This window comes from Falco punctatus (genome assembly GCF_963210335.1).
Source record: "Falco punctatus genome assembly, chromosome: 6".
In the NCBI taxonomy this organism is placed as follows: Eukaryota; Metazoa; Chordata; class Aves; order Falconiformes; family Falconidae; genus Falco; species Falco punctatus.
This window is the reverse complement of record NC_137585.1, coordinates 70600299-70620159: the sequence shown is the minus strand read 5'-3', so window position 1 is coordinate 70620159 and position 19861 is coordinate 70600299. Positions and strand designations below refer to the sequence as shown.

Here is a 19861-nt window from a genome sequence, read left to right as displayed (position 1 = left end):
TCAAGTCACAGCTGCTTCTTTTCCTGCTTAAGCTGGGGGCATCTTTAGTCCCTGGTTTTCCCCTTAAGTCCCAAGCAGCAAGACCTACACCCACAGGCATCCCATTGTGTTGTTCCAGGTCACAGTGGCATTTTCAAGCCAACCAAGATATGCTTGGTTTAGTCTCACCACTGCCTTCCTCTCTCCACTCCAGCCACCCAGCCCATTGCATCTCTTGACAGCCAGGGCAAAAGCAACCAGAGCACTATGCAGAAAACTCTCCACAAGGTTTTTACCATTTTACGAGCTCTGTCAACAACAGAGTCAATGATCTCCTTCCCAACGGTGTAGTGGCCCCGAGCATAGTTGTTGGCAGCATCTTCTTTGCCACTGATGAGCTGCTCTGGGTGGAAGAGTGTGCGGTAGATCCCAGTCCTGATCTCATCTGGAGGGGATTGAGATCTCATGAGTGTCACTAGCATAAGATCTGCTGTCTACCAAGTTACTTGCACTAATTTAGATGCAGTTTTACATGGAAGCTAGCAGCCTCACCAAGAGTTTAGGTGGCCAACACCACACTTCAGGTACAGAGAAGTTATTGCCCCCATCCCCAAGAGTTTTGGAGACCTTCCATGACTTACCAATGACAGTAGACTCTAGGTCAACAAATATTGCCCTGGGTACATACTTCCCTGATCCTGTCTCACTGAAGAAGGTCCCAAAGGAAGAGTCTGCTTGCCCTGGGAATTCACTGGGGAAGAATCCATCTGGCTCAATCCCATGCTCCAGGCAATATAATTCCCAACAGGAATTGCCCATCTGGACACCAGCCTGGCCAATATGGATAGAAATACACTCCCTCTGCACAGGAATGGGAGAGAAGAGAAAGTTAGGAGTGTACACTGAGGAATTAGACTAAAGCTGGCACTTCTGAATGTCTTTATAGAGCATGTGGCTAACAACCTATGGACAAGAGGAACATTAACCCAGCTTGGTGGCAGCCAGGACACTTTCTCTGTAGCAGGCACCCAAGAGCTGCTGAACAACCCACAAATAAGCATTAGCACTTCAGAGAGATGCTGCAATCTCTGAGCAAGGCAGATGCAGAGAGCAGGGTGTTGTGACAGGTCCCTCCGCATCCCAACACTCATTATATTGCTCAAGAGCCCTGTTACCAGAAGCAGGCCACCACGCCCAGCTGCTGAATCTACAGTACATGGTGGCTATCAGGTCCAACTGCTCATGGTTTCTTCTCTTTGCTTTGCTGATCCTGCCTTGGGGCAGGAGACAGGGCACAGACAGCTTTCCCAGGTACTGTATCTGGTGCTTTCAGCTGCAGAGGAGGGAATGATTCAGCCCAGCCAGCCTTAGGCAGCAGTGGGAACGCTCCCACCATGCTCCTCCCAGGGAGGTACAGGCAGACTTCTCCCTGCTCAGACAGCAGCCCTCTGCTTCTCTCTGATGGGAGAAGCCAGTGCTGTTGAGCTTCAAGAATTGACTGTCAGAGTAGTTTCTCATCTTCATTTAGATTAGATACAGCTATGCAGGATCACTGATCAGAGACAGCTGGAGAGAATCCAAGCAAGAAAGCATTTCTTCATTACCTCCATACAAGACTACTAATTGCCCCATAAAACAACTACTCTTGGCTTGGCTAGAGAGGAGTCCCTGTACAGAAAGTGTGGTTGTGCTGTTGAACTCCTTGACACAGGAGGCTGTGAAACCCAGGCTTTTGGGCTCAGAGAGACTGGACTAGAGACTTCTACTGAGGCTTACTAAGGGAAAAAACCACGTCCATTTCAAGAAGCCCTGAGCTACAAGCTAAGAAAGTGTCAGATGGGCTTACCCAAACCTTAGTCTGCCTTCACCATCCGCTTTTAGCTGTGGCCTAGGCAGGACACTGCACCAGCACAGCAACTCTCAAGTTATCTTCTTGCAAGAAGCCTAGCACAGCAGGACCCCTACCAAGCACAGACACAGGGCAGCAACATCCTCCACTACAGCAGAGGGTCCTGCCCTGAGTGTTGATGTTTAATATAGCAGCCCTCAGCCACCACCACTGCACTTCTCTTCCTAAACAGTCCCAGGACAGCCTTAGCCACCCCCAACACCAAGGGCAGAACAGGGATGCTGAACCAGTCTCCACAAGGAGAGACCTTCATCCCCTGTTCCAGGTCTGCCCCAGCCCCACAGCAGCACCAGATGGGCACCTAGCTCAGTCATGTATTAAGTACCACCAGCAATACCTTCAAAGTATCTTCACACAGAAGGATAAACAGGTCTGAAGTCATTTCAGCAGAGTAGCCCTCCCTAGGCCAGGAAGAGGGGGACACCAACATTTGCAAAGCCAACCCAGCACTGGACATGCCCAAGCACAAGCTCTACACCTTTAGGAACCCCTTGTCCAGGGCTCACATGCTCCCCCATACCCCACAACCAGTTTTACACCTACAGAAGCACACAGCCAGGGGCAAGACATCTCACTGGGGAAAAAAAAAAAAAAGCCATCTCCAGCCTCACCCTCCTGCAGAGCCAGGAAGGACCAGCCCTGACTATCAGAGAGCAGACCCAAGCCCCACAGCTACTCACCATTGCTCCAAACCTCCAGGACCCCTTACCACACTTAGAACCACCTCCCTGAGAGCACACCCTATCTGCCTCCCTCTTGGGCTTTTTATAGAAGGTAGAGCTGGGCTCTCTGCTAAAGGGGTCCCTCCTGTCCCCTCCTTGTGCAGCCACCTGCTGGCAAAGGGTTCAGGTGTTTCTGCTCCAGGAGGGATAGCCATGTGGGGTAATCAAGGTTCTTTGAAGGATTTGCACCTGCAAACCCATAGAGTTTGGAGTTTCTTTGGCTTTTAAATATTCATTCAGAATTGCTTTCCCTACGATGTCTAAGAGCACTTTCTGTGAAATCAGAAAAGGAGCTTTGAATGGTTATTTTTTGGGGGTGGGGGAGCATGTGGAATTATTTATTTATATATTTAAAGAATTATGCTAATTTTTAAAACTTTCATTGCCATCTTCAGGGCTGGAAATGTGTTTTCTGTGTTCCATTGCCCTTTTCCAAATGCAAACAGCACGTCTGTTGAATCTCTTGGGGATGGACAGGAGTTGCAGAATGGGGCTCCTGCCCTGGGGTAATGTCATGGGGCTGGGATTGGTTCTCCAGCACTGGTGCCCCATGAGGCAGCCAGGCTCTCCCAGCTCCAGGGCAGTGTTGGCCCATCGAATGCGATCCAGCTACCCTGGCTGTGCCTGAACTTTGCAGCATCCCCCTTTCCTGGCCCCAGGCCATTGACAGTGCAGAGAGTGGAGCTCTCCCCAGCCTGTCCCATGGAGATGGGCCTCACTGCCAGAGGGGAATGTAGGACCTGTGTGGTCCTGGAACACTGGTGGAGATGGGACTTTTCTGTTCCTTAGTGTCCCTTCTCTAAGATAGGGATAAGAGCTGTTAGGTGGCAAAAATTCATCAGAGGTGCTGAGGCTGTTCTGTGATGTGGGGCTGATGGATGTCTGGGGGGACTTGGAACAGACAAGGAGAGAGGTGACAGTATATGGCATAATGCCAGGACTGAGGGGCACCAATGTGACCACCACTTTGCAAATGGACAATGGTTTTATTTTCCGTGCAGCATATAAAAAAGCAAAACCTCACGGACATGGGATGTCTCAGAGGCCAGAAACACAAGTTGTAAAATCTGATTTAGACTTAAGACATGGGGATGGGCTTTATGAGACCTACTAAGTCTCATGGTCTGGTGCCCTGGATATGGGTGGTTTACCCTCTGCCCTACCACCTCTCTTGGGTTCAGTGGGAAAGTTGGGGTCTTCTAAGAAGAGGAACAGAAAATGGGACTGCCCCAGGGCACAACTCACAGAAAATGGTCAGGAAGGCAACAGTCCAGAGTCACAGCAAAAGCACGTGAGAGGGACATAGAGCAGAGCAAATCACCCATCCAGAAGCCAGTGGGTCTGCGGCTGAAACTGGGGGCAGTTTCTTATCCTTCTTCAAATAATTGGTTTGCTTTTGCATCTTTATGTGCTCCTATTCATATCACAAATTGTGTTGACAGAGTTCCATGCAGAGCTCCTGGGTGGCCAGGGGTAGCCCTGTTCCTGGAAGAGTTGGTTACAGCTGGCCCAGCTCAGAGCAGGACAGGACATCCCAGGAGTGGGACAAAACATTCCAAGAATGGGACAGGACATCCCAGAAGCAGGCTTTGATGCCACCAGGGATGGCTCCCTCCAGGTGTATCTGCAGCCTGAAGTGCATCTCACCACCCTGCTTAGGGATCATCTCCTGATATAACTCTGCCATGTTCCCTTGCTCTCTGTCCCGAGGTGCATGGGCAAACTCTGCCTGTGGTTGCTGCTGTAAATCATCTTGGTTTTTTTAGCCAAGACCCCATGGATGTGAGTGTGGATACCTCCTTGCACAGTGGGAGTGCATTTTTGGCCAGATGCTTGATACCCATTGAGTTACACTGCCTGAATCCCTTCCTCAGCCAGATGGGCATGGGACCTCCTTGATCCCAGGATGAGGTTCAGGATCTGCTGTCCTTGGGGGCTGTCTAAATCACTGTAGCATCTCTGGTTTGCTCTGGTGTGGGTGAAAGAAGCCTCTGAGCATTATCATGTGGAGGAGGAGAAGGAGGATGAGGGCATTCCTGGAGGTCTGGGAAGAGCTGGCTGCCTGGGGTAAGGATTATGAAGAGACTGGAGGGGACCTGGCAATGGAGGCAGGCAGGTATGTTGTGAGCGTGCAGCAACTGTGCACCCATGCCTGAGCAAACCTCTCTTTTTGAGTGCAATACCAAGACTTCCTGCATGAAATGGCAGGAAAGACCAAATCCTCACCTGGCTTTTACAAAACTGCACATATCACCCCAATCAACAATGATGTCTTTTCCAAGCACAGCAGCCTTGGCTCTACATGTTCCCAAGCACAGATGGGTGCTGATGGAGATTTCAGTGCTCCTATTTCTATCCAGCTTCCTCAGGAAATCTGGCTCCTCCAACCTCTGCATGTGTTTCAGCCCCTCCAAGCAATCCCTGGTCTCGCTTGGCAGAAGTTGAGAAGGATGATTAATTTTGGGAGGGTTTGTCCAAGCCAGTGCCGGGTGTGTGTGAGACTCCCTGGCGGGGATGCAGCTGGGGATGGAGGATCTCTGCTTTCCCCATCACTCACTATCAGCTGGTATCTGCTGTCCCTGTCTCAGCTTTGCACGTGCAAGCACAGCCTGGTGCCAGCAAACACCTTGGCTCATCTGCTTCCGTGGTGTCACTTCAATGTTAATTGCCTTCATTAAAGGGGATCAGAAGCTCACTGAGCTCACTCAGCGTGAGCCCCAGGCATGTGATGTTTTGATTTCCAGGCACAAGTGGGGCTGAGATGTTCCCATTGTCTAACCTGGTGCTGGAAAAGGACCTCAAAACCAGGGATGGTGCAGATCCCCATGGCAGCTGGTGGGGGACAAAAGCCTGTTCCCAGCCTGGGCCAGTGCTTTACTGGAGCTCACTGGGGAGCACAGGGGAAAGTCTCTTCAACTTTCTGCTCAGAGCAATGATTTCTCCCTCGGCTCTGAGCAAACCCCTGTTGCTCCTTGCTGCCCAAGGTTACTCTAGACATCTCTGCACCAGAAAGGCTGAACTCTGACAACCTGGGGCACCTCTGGACAACCCCACAAAGGAACGAGAGTATGTCCAGCTGGGTGCCCAGACAGGTCTGACTTTGCTCTACCCTGCTTTGCCTGACCAGATGTGAGTGGGCATGTGTGCCTCAGTTTCCCTGGGTGTAAAATGGGGACAATGCCTATGTCCTGCTGAACGAGAGCTCAACATACCAGTGGGGGATAGATGTGTAGAGTGTTGGGCTATAAAAATGTATAAAGCTATATACATAAAGTGTACTTAAAGGTCAATATAGTGCAAGGCTACAGTGGATTGCAACAAGGAAAGACCTCACCTGTACACCCTTGGAGCTGAGGCAGGAGGAGGCCATTGCACAGAGATGCTGTGGACATGTTAGTGGGTCGTCTGCTGGAGATGTGTGCTATGAGAGGAAGATGCTGAAGGGCCTGGTGTACTCCTTTGGTTTTGTTTTTGCTTTTGGGGTTTGGGTCCTGAGTCCCTGGTCTGTGGATCGTCTAGGATCCTTGACCACCTGAGCATGGGCTTTCTGGGGCTGAATTCAGCTGTGTTGCCTCCTCTGGGTGCTTGGTGGGGCGGCGAGGAGATGCCTCCACCTACATCTCCTCAGATGGAGCTGGTGAGTCCATCTGCCAACCCTTCAACTGGAGATCTATCCCCTTAATGTCCCCCCGGAGTGCTCTGGCCATGCCCTAGATGGAGCTGGTGGGAGCTGCTTTGTTGCTTTTGATAAACATCTCCTGGGAAAGAAAGGCCAAATTCTTTCCATCTCCCATGCCTGCTACATGCAGAGATGGAGGTCAGAAGATGCAGTTTCATCTTGGAGCGGGGCTGGGAGGTGAAGAGAATGGCAGATTTAGAGGAAGGGATAAATAGTCTAAGGTGAAGGGGTGGGAGCTTGGTGAGCTGGGCTTCACTGGAAGGTGGAAAAGAACAGGGTGAATGTTTGTGTTGTTGAATGTTGAAGTCTGTGCATAGGGAGCTGAAGCTCCACCAACTGAAAAAACGGTACAGAGGTCTACCAGGAAAGGCAGAGTGGTGGGAAAGGTGGGCAGGGATAGACTGGGCAACATGGACAGACCCCATGAGGTGGATCTGGAGCAGCCAGGGAGGCACCTGCAGCTCTTGGGGTCCAGACTCACCTGAGGCCATGGGGTGGCCCTGACCAGTGCCAAGTGATGACTTGGGAACACTTGTGAAGGGCCATGTGGATCGGAAGGTTGATGCTGTCCCAGCTGCAACTGCTGAAGGTGCTGGTGGGGAAAGGAGTGGTTGTAAAACGACCTTAAAACCTAGAGAGTCCCCAGAAGGGGAAACTGGGAAATTCCTCTTGAGGTCCCCTGCCCATTCTTGCTTTTCCCTTTCCAATGCAGTAATGATTGTGTGTAGGGACAACTTGTGTATGGAGAATTTGGGAGGGAGTAGGGTCTGGATGGTGGTGGAGACAGGGCCATGAAGTTGAGCTGGAGGGAGGTTTTGGAAACCCAGTGGGCCCAGACAGGCCTGATCGAGCACCCAGTGGAGGCGATGGGATAACAAAGCATTGGAAACTCAAGAGATTGTAGCTTTAATTAGAGACCTTCCTGAGGCAATGCGTCCCTTTGCCCTGCTGCAGACACAAGCCTCTTCCCCGCGCGTGGAAATGTCCAGGAGGAGGGATGGAGGAGATCAGGAAGGAGAGAAGGAGGAAGAAGAGGTATGAAAGTTAGGTAGCTCTATGGGTCAAAAATATACAACACTGATATCGTACACGGCCATCAGTCCTGTCTGGCCAGCAAGCTGGGGCCAGGTGGTGGCCCCTTGCAGCCAGCCCAGCTCTGAGTCCCCCCTGCCCTGTGGGGGGTCACTTCCGCCGCCCGATTTGGGCCATGAGGTGAGCATTGGCGGCGGCCTTTGCCCGCAAGTTCTTGGCTTTGGCGATGTTGAAGAGAATGTTCATGATGTTGGTGGGGACGTCGAGGGAGAGGGTGACCTTGGTGCGGCGGTCGCTCTTGGCCCGGTTTTGGTACGTCTTCCCCTTTACCTGTGCCTGGGAGACATATTTGTAATGGCCTTCCCCTGGGAACGTCCTTTTCCCCATCTCTTCATCCACCGCATCCTCCCCCACCTCCTCATCTGACACCTCTTCTGGCGATGGCAAGTCGAAACTGCGCTTGTCCAAGATGGTGTTTTCTTCTGGGTGGCTCTTCTGGGCTTCAGCAAGGGCCGCATTGAGGCAGCTGAAGATAGAGGCGGCGTTGTAGAGGTGGAGAGCTTGGCCAGTCTCAGCAGCACAGAGGAGGGCAAGGAGGAGCAGCAGCCTGGTGTGGGCCATTGTGGTGGCCTGCCCAATGGAGAGAGTGAGGGGAGGGCAGAGATGGGCATGAGCATCCTGCCGGGCCCAGGATAGAGCACCATTGTCTCCCCATCCTCCCACATCCCATAGACCTGGGTCCCTCTCCCAGATTCTGCACTCTTGGTTTCACCTCCCAGGTCTCCCCCATCCCCTCTAATGGTTAGGACAGGTGGGTGGGAATCAGTTGTCCTGGGGCCTCCTCCTCCAAGGTGCAATCCCCCAGCCCTTGGTTTTGGGGTGCTGGGTGGGAGGTGAAATGTCCAAAATGCTTTGCAAAGCTGCAGTCTCCATGAAGGAAAGGATTTGGCCATCCATTTGCTGAAGCACCAGTGCCTGCTGCAGGAGAGATGGTTTCTACTGTGGGTATCTCCTTGCCTGGAGGAATCTCATTGCAGCCTCCCTGAAGCCCTCTCTACCTTGCTAACTCCTCCATGGAGTAACTGTGGGTACCACCAGGTGCTGTAAAGGTGGGTTTTCCTTTCAGCTCCTCTCTGGTCAGTCTGAAGCCACCAGAGATGTTTCTGTGCTCTTTGAAACCAGAACTTGCCCTCCCACCTGTTCACAAAACTCTTTCTGAAAAGGGCATGAAGAGTGGGGGACAGTCAGCCCCAGTGCTGGAGGTGTGATCTGCCACCAGTCCACTGTGATGGCCCCATGTCCCTTCTCCAGCCCTGACCCTGGGTGCTCCAGGGCTGCCTGTTACCCCATGGCTCCATGCCCAGGACCCCCCTCCACCCTGCGTTCAGGATGGGCTGCCCCATCTGATGGCCCATCTAGGGTGCAATCCCCCTGTGGACAGCCCTGCCTGGGGACCTGGGGCCACCTCCAAAATAACATCATAGCAGCGTCACTCCCTGCTTGAGAGACAGTCATTTCTGGGCCTTGAGGGCGACTGAAAACCTTGGGATAACCCTCCTGCTCCACAAAACCTCCCCATCTCTGAGTCCTGTCTCTCCCAGAAGCGACCCATTGCCCTGTATACCCACCCGACCATTCAAAAAGACCACCGAAAAGGCCACAGGGGATCTCATGGTGAGGGTCTTTGCCCCTGTCGAGGTCAGAAAAGTGTCCCTGGGGCCAGCCCTGAGGGCACATGGCCCCTCCAAGCGCCTGGAGGTGTGCTGGCATTCCCGATCTTCAGACCCCACCTTGTGGCAAGGGCATCGCATGGCAAGCCCTGGCCAGGGGACAGTCCCCGGGTGTGCAGGGCCCTGCCTGGGGCTGGGGTTTCATCACTGATTTGGGGTCATGAACTGCTAATCTATTTCCCATGGGGACAGGAGTGTGGAGGTGTCAGGGAGGCTGGGGAAGCCCGTGGGAAGTTCTTTCAGAGCAGGATGGCTCCCTTGGGTCTCCATGGATGTCTGTGTCTTTGGGGATGGAGTACGTGCATCTTCTGGGTATGGAGGCTGTGCACCACTGCATAAGGGGCTGCTGGGTGGGGGAGATGTCCTCAGACCCATCAAAATCAAGTCAAATCACTTGCCCTAGGAGTTGTCACCCTGGACCTGCTCTTCTTCCCCCTGAGCCACGGTCCCTGAAACTGCTGTCACTTTAACTGTCCATCACCGTCCTGTGGAGGGGGAGACTGGGACAGGTTTATCCCCTTAACCCTGCCCTTTGCAGTCCCTCGGAGGGGGAGAATGGGGCAGGTCGTACAGGCAGGATTTGAAGGACCTGTTTAATTTCCACTCCTTTGCCTCACATGCCCCTGCACAAAACCCCACAGAGACACCACCCCCCCCCCCCCCCCCCCCCAGACAACAGCCACCCGCTTAACTCTGCCCTGTGTCCAGACGAGAGACAGAGGACATGCAGCAGCCATGGCACGACGACCCAGGCAGCACGGGGGAGGAAAACTTTCCCCAGGCACACAGCCCCCATGCAAGAGCAATTCAGGGCCCAAACCTCTCCTTCCTTCAGCCCCGATTCAGACATTTAAACACTGGGACTTAGTTTTTTGCTTGCAAAAGCTTAACAGGATGAAGATCTTTCTCCTACCCCAAAACCTCCCCCTTTGCAGCTGCGTTTCAGCCTCAGAAGGAACAGTCCCCCTCACAAAAAAAAAAAAAAAAAAATCCTGGCAGCCCCTGCTAGCAGGGTGGGTGGCATGAATTTAGAGGCTGCTAAATTTCTCACCCTTGTCTACAACCCCTGCTCTCCCTGGGACCCTGGTCCTGAGCTGCTGGGTGGAGAGGCAGAATATCTTCAAAAGGCCTTGCAGAGCTGGCACAGCTGCTGGGAGAGACTGAGCCGGTGTGAGCTGCCGCTGCCCTCTCCAGAGCCACGGAGCAGCGGCTCCTCCTTGCCTGTTTCACAGCTGCCTCAAACGGGTGGCTTGGCCCGGCAGCCAGCTCGGGCTTTTTACACTTAGCAAAACTCTTTGGGGACCTTGGCTGAGTGAGGGGAAAGGCAGAACAAGGGGGTAACGTGGCTGAAATGCAGTTCCCCCGGCCCCCGAAAAAAGCAGGAAAAGAAGAAACCCCACACGCGGTGGATCTGAGGAAGTCTGAGTCAAATCTGCCGCTGCCGGAGGGTGACCTGCGGGTGCCATTCCTCAGGGTGGAAATTGCCGGGATGCCCGTGAGCAATTTACAGGCATTATATTGAGGTGGTGCCGACAGCCGCGGCAGGACCATTTGTATCAGCTGAAGATCTGCTCTCAGCATTAAAGAGAAAAGTCTATTGCTCCAGCAAGGCAGCTCCGGCAAAGTGGGGACAAAGCTATGTGCTGGTTGTCTTGGGCTCCTCGGCAGCAGAGGCGCTGGATTAAAGCTATTTTCTTCCCCGTCAAAAAGTAAGTCTGGAATAAAATACTACTGTGGATGAGACCTATAGACTCTTAAAACTCTTTCTGTCTGATGCTGCCTCCACTTTCCTAATGATTCTCTCCTGACAATGCTGATTCTTGGGGTCCAAAATTCAAGCTGACTCAGTGGGGACAGGGCTGTGCCCTTGTCACCTCCCCATTCCTTTAATCATAGCAGTGATTTATATCTCTACTTTTCAATTTCCCACAATTTCCAAACCTTTCCCATGCTGCCCAGCCTGATTGATCTCAAAAAAATCTTATAATAATAAAAAAGAATTTTTTTTGCTTAGGAGTAATAGTGAGGGGATTCTCTTAACACAATTATCTTGAATTGCTTTTCCCTGTCCTGCTATGTTTTTTTTCTTTTTTCTTTTTTCTTTTTTTTCAGAGAAATGTGGGACCTGATCTCCCGAGGAAAGCACTGAAATATTTAAAGTTTGTGCAAATGAAGGTGGCTGCTGGTTAGTAAATGAAATCCAGGCACTCACCTGGTAGTCCTTGGTGGTCGGGATGGGAAGGGGTTTCTGCGGTCTCACTCTGAGGAGAGAGGCATCAGGCGCGGTCCCCTCAACTTCTGCACCCTTGCTTTTCTTTTATTGTTATTAAGAGGGCTGTGATATTTTTTCTCTCTATGGAAACGCTTTTCCCCTCCCTCGTGTATATATAAAAATGAGCGATCACGGGGTTTGCGTCGTAACTCCAGACGTGGAGCCTTCATTTGGGTATGATTTCATTAAAATGAAATCAGAGGGAGCTGGCAACGTCACAGGGCTGCGGTGCCTCTCCCCATTCAGAAGGGAAAAAGGGGGCGGGGGAGGGAAGACGTCTGAATCTGACAGCCTGGGAAGAGTCACCCAAAAAAGGGGCTGTTGCCAGTGCCGGGACTTTGGAGGATCACGCAGACATACTTTTCCCCCTGCTGCTCCAGGTAGCCAGGCACTTGGTGCAAAGATATTTTAAATGCAGAGGTTTTAATGCCTGTTGGGGTTTGCGGTACTGATTAACGGTGTTATCCCAATTAATGTGTTTCTGTTCGAAGAATGGGGCTGGTGCAGCACCTTGGCAGCATTTTGCTCCAGGTCGCCGCTTGTAACTGCCATCCAAAGCAGGGACAGAATTGCCCTGCTCACACTGGTCTACCTCTGCCTGGTTTCCCATCTCTAGAGGGTTTTCTTCTCCCATGCAGGCAGGAAAATCTATGGAAGACTGAAATTTCATGAAACTTCTTCCAGGATGTGGTAGCATGGTCCCAGGTGCAGCATGGAGGTAGGGATAATGTATGTCTTGAAAAAAACCACCCTAAAACTCCCAAACCCACTGAGGTCCAGCAGAATTAACTCAGATTGCACCGAGCAGCAGCAAGTCAGGAAACACCCCTAGCCTGGGTTCCCAGTAGCGCTCTGGTCCTGGTGTGGTCAGAGGTCTCCTGAAATGCCCCATGGCACTGGTTTGCAAGCAAAAGTGCTTTGTGCTACAAAAAGGATGGGGATGGAGATCTCCCTGCTGGAAGCAGGTGTTGCTCCATGTGAGCCTGACATGAGACACCCGAAGGAGTCAGGTCTCTGGTGGAGGGTCCCTCTGATGGCCACCACAGATTTGCAGCTAGGATGGGGGGTCCTGGTGGCCCCAGAACCCTGCTCAGCCCTGCCTGCTTACCAGAGCTCCTCTCTGAAACCTGCTTGGAAATGCCATTGTTATCTTCTTCCAGCAAAGGGCTGGTGCTGTGCAGTTATCCCTCAGAAGGAACAAATTCTACCAAAAGTGGGGAAAATCCTCTGAGCAACCACAAGAAAAGTAATAGCAGCCAACAGTGGCCCTGGATGGGCTCCAAGTTAGGAAGGGGAGATGTTCTTGCTCCTGGACCACACCAGTGATGGTCAGAGCAGCTCCTTTGGAGAAGAGGAGCCATAATTGTGGATATTCTAGGATGAGCATCTTTGAGCTTCTTTCCCAGCCCCTGAAGATGCTGGCTGTTATCTGAGAGGCAGCGACCAGTAACACTGAGAGCTCCCCTTTGGCTTCAGTCCTGGGTTGAGCATTTTCCCCTTAATCACCTACAGCTGTTGGCTGAGACACATCAGGATCCACCGCTCCAGCAATTCACTCCTCTTTCATTTTCATTTGAAGCTTTCATCTCCTGGACTGATGTTTTCTTTTCCCCTCCTTCACTGGGACCTGGAAGGCAGTTTGGTTATCCAAATCTTTGGAGACTTTGGACGTATTTCTGGGCAAGCAAACCCACTTGCAGACTTTAACACAAAGAGCTGGGTAGGAAACTCCTTTAGAGGGACTTCTTCCCAGCAAAAGAGAGGGAAAACACCATCTGGCCCGCAGTCCTCTCTCCCTTCCCTCTGGCAAACACTTGTGGGCTCATTTATTGCAGAGGCACGAGCTTTCTCTAAGGGCTGCATGGTCCCTGGAGCTGATGAAACCCTTCAGCTCATGCTCTGCAGTGAGGAAGCAGTGATAGATGAGAGCTATTTCCAACCTGTCCCCTGCGGTGGAGGTCCATTAAAAATGATTTCCCCTTGTGGTCATTGTGGATGCATGAGTGCTGATCCTCAGCAGCCTTCGCTTCCCCCTGCTTGGCTTGTGTCCTGCCTTTCCTTGACGTCCACGGGGTAAGAAGGGCTTGAGTCAGCACCGTTACCTGGTAGCTTAATTAGTGTTAGTGGATCAGGGGACATTGCAGGGCAAGACCTGAAGCTTGGCAGGAGGTATCTAACTAGCTTTTTGAAATATATGCAATTCTTTGGGTGGTGCTAAGCTCCACCCAGGTTTGACTCAACCTGGGATTGACTACCCATGGAAGAAAGCTTTGTGCATGGGCTGGACAGTGAGGGCTTTGCCAGTGTTTCTCTCCCATCATGCCTCCTTGGAGAGGTGTGTATTGCATCCTTCTGCCCCCTGAGGGCTGCAGATGTTTGCTATGGTCCTTGCAGAATGATCGGGAGACCCTTGGACCCTGTTTGGCTTAGACGACTGATGGCCCTGCATGCTTCAGGCTGGGTTATGAACTCACCACCCCTGATTTTGTTGGTCTGGAGATTGAAGAACGGGGTTGACCATGTAAATACATGTGGGATGGGAGCTCTGGGTGCTGACCTGGGCGACATGTGCATCACGAGTGGTGTGTGGGTGCTCAGAAAGTGGGTTCCCTTCTGTCTACCAGAGCAGGATGTCTCCACCCCATGCTCTGGCATCACATCCCATTGGATTAAAGAAGCACTTAAAAAGGGCTGGGGGAACAGCTGAAAATATCTCTGGTGGCATTTTGGACTCAGTTGTCACCTGCTCAGAGGAGATCATCTGAGGGATGTAAAAGATGTGGAAAGGTTGTTGCTTCTGGCATGGGTCATGGGTCTAGCATCCCCTGGCCCCAAAGGTAGGGCAAAACTGGTACCGCAGAAATCAAAGCCTGGTGAACCCCTCTGACACAAGGACTTGGTGTCCAACATCACCTCCAGGAATTTCAGGTGTTCAGGTAAAAACTGAAGCCTTGCTATTGCCAAAATCACTGGGAACTTGTGATTCAGGTACCTGGGGAAGGGAATATAGGTTAAGGAAAGGCACGATGTCAAAGTATATTAATTAAGCCTTCCTAAAACTCACTTTCTCCCAGAGGTGGTGAGGTCTTTAACTTACTTCAGTGCATCTAAAAAAGTAAATTAAACTATATGAAGACTGTAAGCTGGGATAGGGTAAGGTCTATTTAGCTGCCCCCACACAAGTGATGGCTGCTCTACCTTTGCAACCATCCCATCCCTTCTGGTGGGGTGGTGGTCCTCTTTTACAAAAGCTTTCCTGAGGCTGAGAGGAAAGCATGTGTGATGGAGGGAGAACATGTGAATGTGTGTTTTTTATCCACTGTGATGCTTCAGGCTGGGCCCATGGATTGTGTGTAAATGGTTGGAAACAGGATGTTCAGCATTTCCCAGCCTGTGGCTGCAATAAGGTGACTTGGGGACATTGGGGAAGGGCTGATTCCCATACTAGGAGATCCTGTGGGACCCTGAGGGGGTGTTTGTCAGTGCCAGCTGCCGCTTGGGCTCTTAGGTGTCTGCAGCTACTGCTTCAGTCTTGCATGTGGGGGGTGACAAGTGCAGTTACCCACTTCCACCATGGGTCCATCTTCACACGATTGGGGTTGAACCTCACCCCATTGGACTGAATTGGGTGGCAGTGGATCCCAAAGGTCTCAGGGAACCAGGGCACAAGAGCAGACTGAAGGGCGCAAAGTGACTCAATGCTTAACAAATTGCTTTCTCAGCCAGGCCTGAGACAGATCATCTCCATGACTGCAAAGGTGAAAAGCAATCAAAACCCTAAAGACATACTACATTTGAAGGAGTGGTGTATACACATGGGTCCCCATCAAAACTGAATCCTCCTGCCAGAATGACCCATGTAAATGTCAGTCTACTTATTCTTTTTCTGCAGATGGACAATATCTACCTGAGATAAGCTGGGGCATGGAGGTGAATGTGTTTCCTGTCATTCAGCAGGTCACTGCTGAAGCCAGACAGTGAAAGCCATCTCCAACTCCTTAGCATATACTAGGGTATATTTCTGTGCTTTATTTACCCATAAAACACTTTGCTGTTGGGAAGGCTTAGTGTACTACAAAGTCCTTGCAGGAGGCAAATCTGCACGCCAGACATGGAATCTTCACAGTGATTTTATTAGGGGAAAATAGGAAAGAGAAGGCAGCACCTAAGAGAGAAAGATGAAGAAAGTCAAACTGCCTGGTTCATCCCTATTAGTCTGCTTTAAAAGCAAACCAGACCGTTTAAACTGTCACTGGCTGGCTACTGCGGCTTGCAGATCCCTGCTTCGCTCTTTGCTTTCTCAGGGGATCAGAGAGGAGATTTTGCTGCAAAACTCAAAATAACCCTGGCTGACCCTGGAGAAGGAGGGAGCTGTGCCACGAACAGCCTGGGGCACACCTGAGAGCTGGATGGTGGCAGAGGGGACTCAAACTCCGAAAAGTTTCTCTGAAAATTAGCAAACTTACAAAAAATATAGGTTTTGTCATGAGCACCCTCACACATCTCCCTTGTGCGTCTGTCTCTTCAGGAGCAGGACACCTTCCCACCTCTCTGCAGCCTCTCTTGCCGGCCTCAATTTCCTTCTGTGAATCATCATTTAAAGCCCAAATGTGGGCAGCTGAAGAGGATCTTATTAAAGTTTCATCACTACAACCATTCCGCTACTGGGAAAAATAAGATGAAGTGACTTTTGGTCATATCACACCAGAAGCCTTGAAAGCAAAATGCATGCCCCAAATACCAGCACAGAAGTCTTGCCTGGCGCAGGGAGGCAAAGGCAATGCAATGCGTGGTCCTGTTTACCACTTCCAGCACCAGAATTGCACAGAAGAGTCAGACACGGATGCACTGTAGGTCGATAGAGGGACAGAAGGGAGTTTTCTGGTTTGCTTTGTCGCTTCTTTAATAATCTCTAAGATGCAATTTGCGTTTTCAAGGCTGTGGAGGGGGAAGGATTGTGCTGTAATGCGAGGTTGCCCTTTTCCCATCTCTCTCTGTAACCCCCCAGTGAATAGCCCTTCCTCTCCTATGAGGCTGACTTTTGGTGGGTTTCTCTTCCCCATAACCCCATTTTGGGATGATTTTCACTCCTTCTGAGAGGTCACAAGCAGCAAGTCCCTGTGTGTCTCTCCAAGGTGGCCATATTGCAGGCACTGAGGGATTGGAAAGCCCCATCACTTCGAGCTGGGACCTCAGCAGAGGGAGGAGAGGAGCTGGGGACATGGAATTTGTTAGTTTTTCAAGGGGTGAACTGTTAGTTTGTCTTTCTTTTTTTCACCTTCTTGGCCCTGAGTCTCTTGCTGCTGCTGTGGCATTGCAGGGGATTTACAGCCCTGGTCATACACAAAGCACTTGGCTGCCTGTAACGAGCAGCCACCCACCCCACCTTCAGTGTTTCATGTTCCTGGCAATTAATTAGCTCTGCTTTGAGCTTTTGATGCCAATGTGATATCAGAAAGCCTCTCTGGGATAAAATGGGCTGGGGCTATTGTACAGATTGCTATATTTGCTTCTCCAAGAATCACTTGGGCCAAGCCCCAAGACCAGCTTCACCACTGACAGCCTTTAGGCATGAAATAAAGCTTGGCTCTTGATGCTTCCCCTCCAAAAGGAGGAAAAAAAAAAGCAATGGAGAAGAAAAAATAATCTTAAATCTTCCAAATTTTCTTTCCCAAGTGTTTGCTGCAATGTTTTTATCTGCTTCCTATTGCACCTCCTACCATTTCTTCAAAGAGGTGTTTGCACCTATCTGTACACATCGTATGTGCCTGCAGCTACGTGGGCATCACATCTCTGGTTGGAAAGAAATAAAGAAAAAAATAAATGTAAAGGGAGTCAGCAGGAGTCTGGATCCACATGCAGGAGTGGCTCTGGCCTCAAGGCATTTATCCCCATAGCAGGTCCTAAACATAAAACCTATTTATATCCCATGGAGTGAAGAGGAAATCAGGGATCACTCCCACTGGTAAGGTTGCAGCAGCTGGATGAGGCGGGTGGGAGAGACATTGCTCAAGAAATGCAATGATTGTTTCTCTACAGATGGGTTAGCATTTCTTTGCCACTAGGATTGTGGCCATGGGATGGTCCCTTGACTCCATGATCCATGGAGAGGTGCTTGGGGTGGTTTCAGGGGCAGGGTGGGACACATTTGGGGGATGTAGGGCCCACCAGTGGGGCTCAGGGTCCTGGGCTAAGGGATGCCCAAGTCAGGGGATGAGTGAGGAGCCATTCCTAGGAAGTCTGAGGGATCAAGTGGGATTTACCGGGGTGGTCTGGGGTGCAAAATGAGACAGAATGCCTGAGGCATCTCCTGCAGGACCAGTGGCTCCTGGATGGGGAGAGTTTCTCCTTGACTTTCCTCCTGACCCACATGGCAGTGATGTCAGGGGCAAATCCATCCCCAGTTTTGCTCCTGCTTGTCCCAGCTCAGATAAGCACACCTGCCTTCCTGGCACAGAAGTTTTTTTTCTGTTTTTTTCAACATTCCCCTCCTTCTCAAGGGTGTTGTGGCTGTTGGGTTTCAATTCTACCCTTGCCGTGGGCAGGGTATAGTGTTTACCAGCAAGAGGCTGTAGATACCAATACAGGGACATAGTGATTACTATTGTTCCAAAACCCGATGGATATCACCCAAAAGGGCTGCAGATGGCATGCAAAACTCCCCCACCCCCCACAGAGCCCAAGCACGGAGGATGTGGTGGAGGTTTTTGCAAGATGGACTTGCCAGTGCTCAGGTCCAGCCCTGCATTAACTCATGGCCGTTTGCCTCCACGGCGTCTCCAGAGCCTAAATTACTCCTGCTCTAAAAATACCATGCAATTAATTAACCTAGCTAAGTGCAATTCAGGTTGGTGACATAGCGATGAACTTTTTTGTTGCTTTTGACTCTGGCAGGAGTGAAGACAGGAGCTTTTGTCAGCTCTCTCCCAAACAGCCTGTCTGCTCCAATCTGCCGGGCGCAGCCAGAGGATGCTGGATGATGCTTGGGGCCCAGCTGTCAGTGCTGGAGGCCATTTGAGGGACTGTATCATTATCAAATTACCAAATTACACTGGCCCGGCCTCTTCATCTCTTGTGATCCATTTTCTTTTGTCAGGGTTGCTAAGGAACTGCCTGTGGACATTGAATGCTGCGATGAGGAGAGTTTCTCCTTTGCACCTTCTTGCAAGACTTTGCTGGCTAGATGCACAAGAAACAGCCTCCTGCAAAGGGGCTGAGTGTGCTCAAGCTATAGGTGCATATATACTCACAGATACAGACACATGGGCTCAGCTCTGGAGCTGTGTGATCTGTACGAAGCAAATGATAGGGTCACTTGTGCTCCAAAATTGCCCTCCACTTTGCAAATTCCACGAGGGTTTGTGAAGCTGGTTTTATGTGTATCAAAGCCCCAGCTTTTCACATGTTTGCGGCATGCAATTTGTGCTTGTCAAAAATGACTTCTTGCAGCAATATTCTTTGCTTTCTAAGGCCTTTCTCCAATGTGTGTTCAGGAATCTTCTGGCTTTACCCTGTTTGGAGCAGCCCCAGCTCCCTGCACCTGGAAAGCAGCCGGCTCATCAGCAAATCGTTCAGTCCTAAAAGTCTCCTCCACCCTGCAATCAAATAATTTCAAGAAACTCAATTAGAATGACATGACATTTCCAAAGAAACACCAAGGATGCATTCCGGTAATATTTTGGCCCTGCCAAAGTAGTTGAGATGGCAAATCAATAGTAAACATTTAAAGCTAGATGTATTTACAAAAAAAAATCAAGTTACCAATTTCCTATTATGCCTAAGCTTCCAGAACACTGATGGGAAATTCGAACTGCATTTAATACACCTAGAAGAGGACTGAACAGCTTGATCTTATATACTTGCCCACAATATTGGTTTTCACTTCTCAAGTCTTCCGGCCGCTTGCAAATCTGGATTAAGTCACCTGGCTCCCTGGTGAGCTGCTGCTTTGGCCTGTGACATAAGCACGGTTTATTGTGAAGGGTCTTGAGCCAAATCACCTTCCCTGAGAGACTATGACCTTCTCCTTTGGCTACATCTTGATCACAAAGCCAGGAGGCCAAATTTGTCCCCCAGGCTTGGCTTTGGGACATGTGTACTCCTCACCAAGCTTGGACCAAAAGTTGACAAGAAGTTCTGCACTTAGAAAGGTGAAGTCTTATCGTAAGTGATGACACTGGTCTCAAAGGGAAAAATGAAGGTGTTGGCCCATTTGTTTGGTGTCTGAGAATAATGAGGCAGAAAGAGAAATTCCTGATGTTGTCAGGCAGGTCCAAGGTTCCCCATGTCCATTTGCTCACCTACTTCTGCCTCCAGACCCTCACTGTGCTGCTGATTCACGGCTATAAAATCATCATGCAATTACTTTTTCCTACTGTCTCCTCAGACTTGATGTCAACTTAACATGCCTGCCAAGGGATTTGCCAGCCCACAGCGATGCACCCTTCTCTTCTAATGCCCTGATCGAGTTGATAGCTGGAGTGGGAAAGTGAAATGAGGGGTTAGGCTCTCTGGGGGAACAACCACAAGATGGAAGAA

The 19861-nt window shown here is 50.7% G+C and overlaps 2 protein-coding genes across 2 annotated transcripts in view; both read right to left on the bottom strand.

Moving 5' to 3' along the window:
- LOC308065124 (tubulin alpha-1C chain-like) overlaps positions 1-891 on the bottom strand; it is a 7185-nt gene extending 6294 nt beyond the window's left edge. Inside the window, exons 1-2 of the mRNA XM_080390711.1 lie at positions 621-891; positions 276-424 (exon numbers count right to left, since the gene is read on the bottom strand). Of these exons, the coding sequence (XP_080246837.1) occupies positions 276-424; positions 621-798 (327 nt within the window). The 5' untranslated portion in view covers positions 799-891. The remainder of the gene's footprint in view (positions 1-275; positions 425-620) is intronic.
- Positions 804-19861, bottom strand: UCN3 (urocortin 3). Its single transcript, XM_080390708.1, has one exon. It carries the CDS (start codon positions 7940-7942, stop codon positions 7472-7474), a length of 471 nt encoding a protein of 156 aa, XP_080246834.1. The 5' UTR covers positions 7943-19861; the 3' UTR covers positions 804-7471.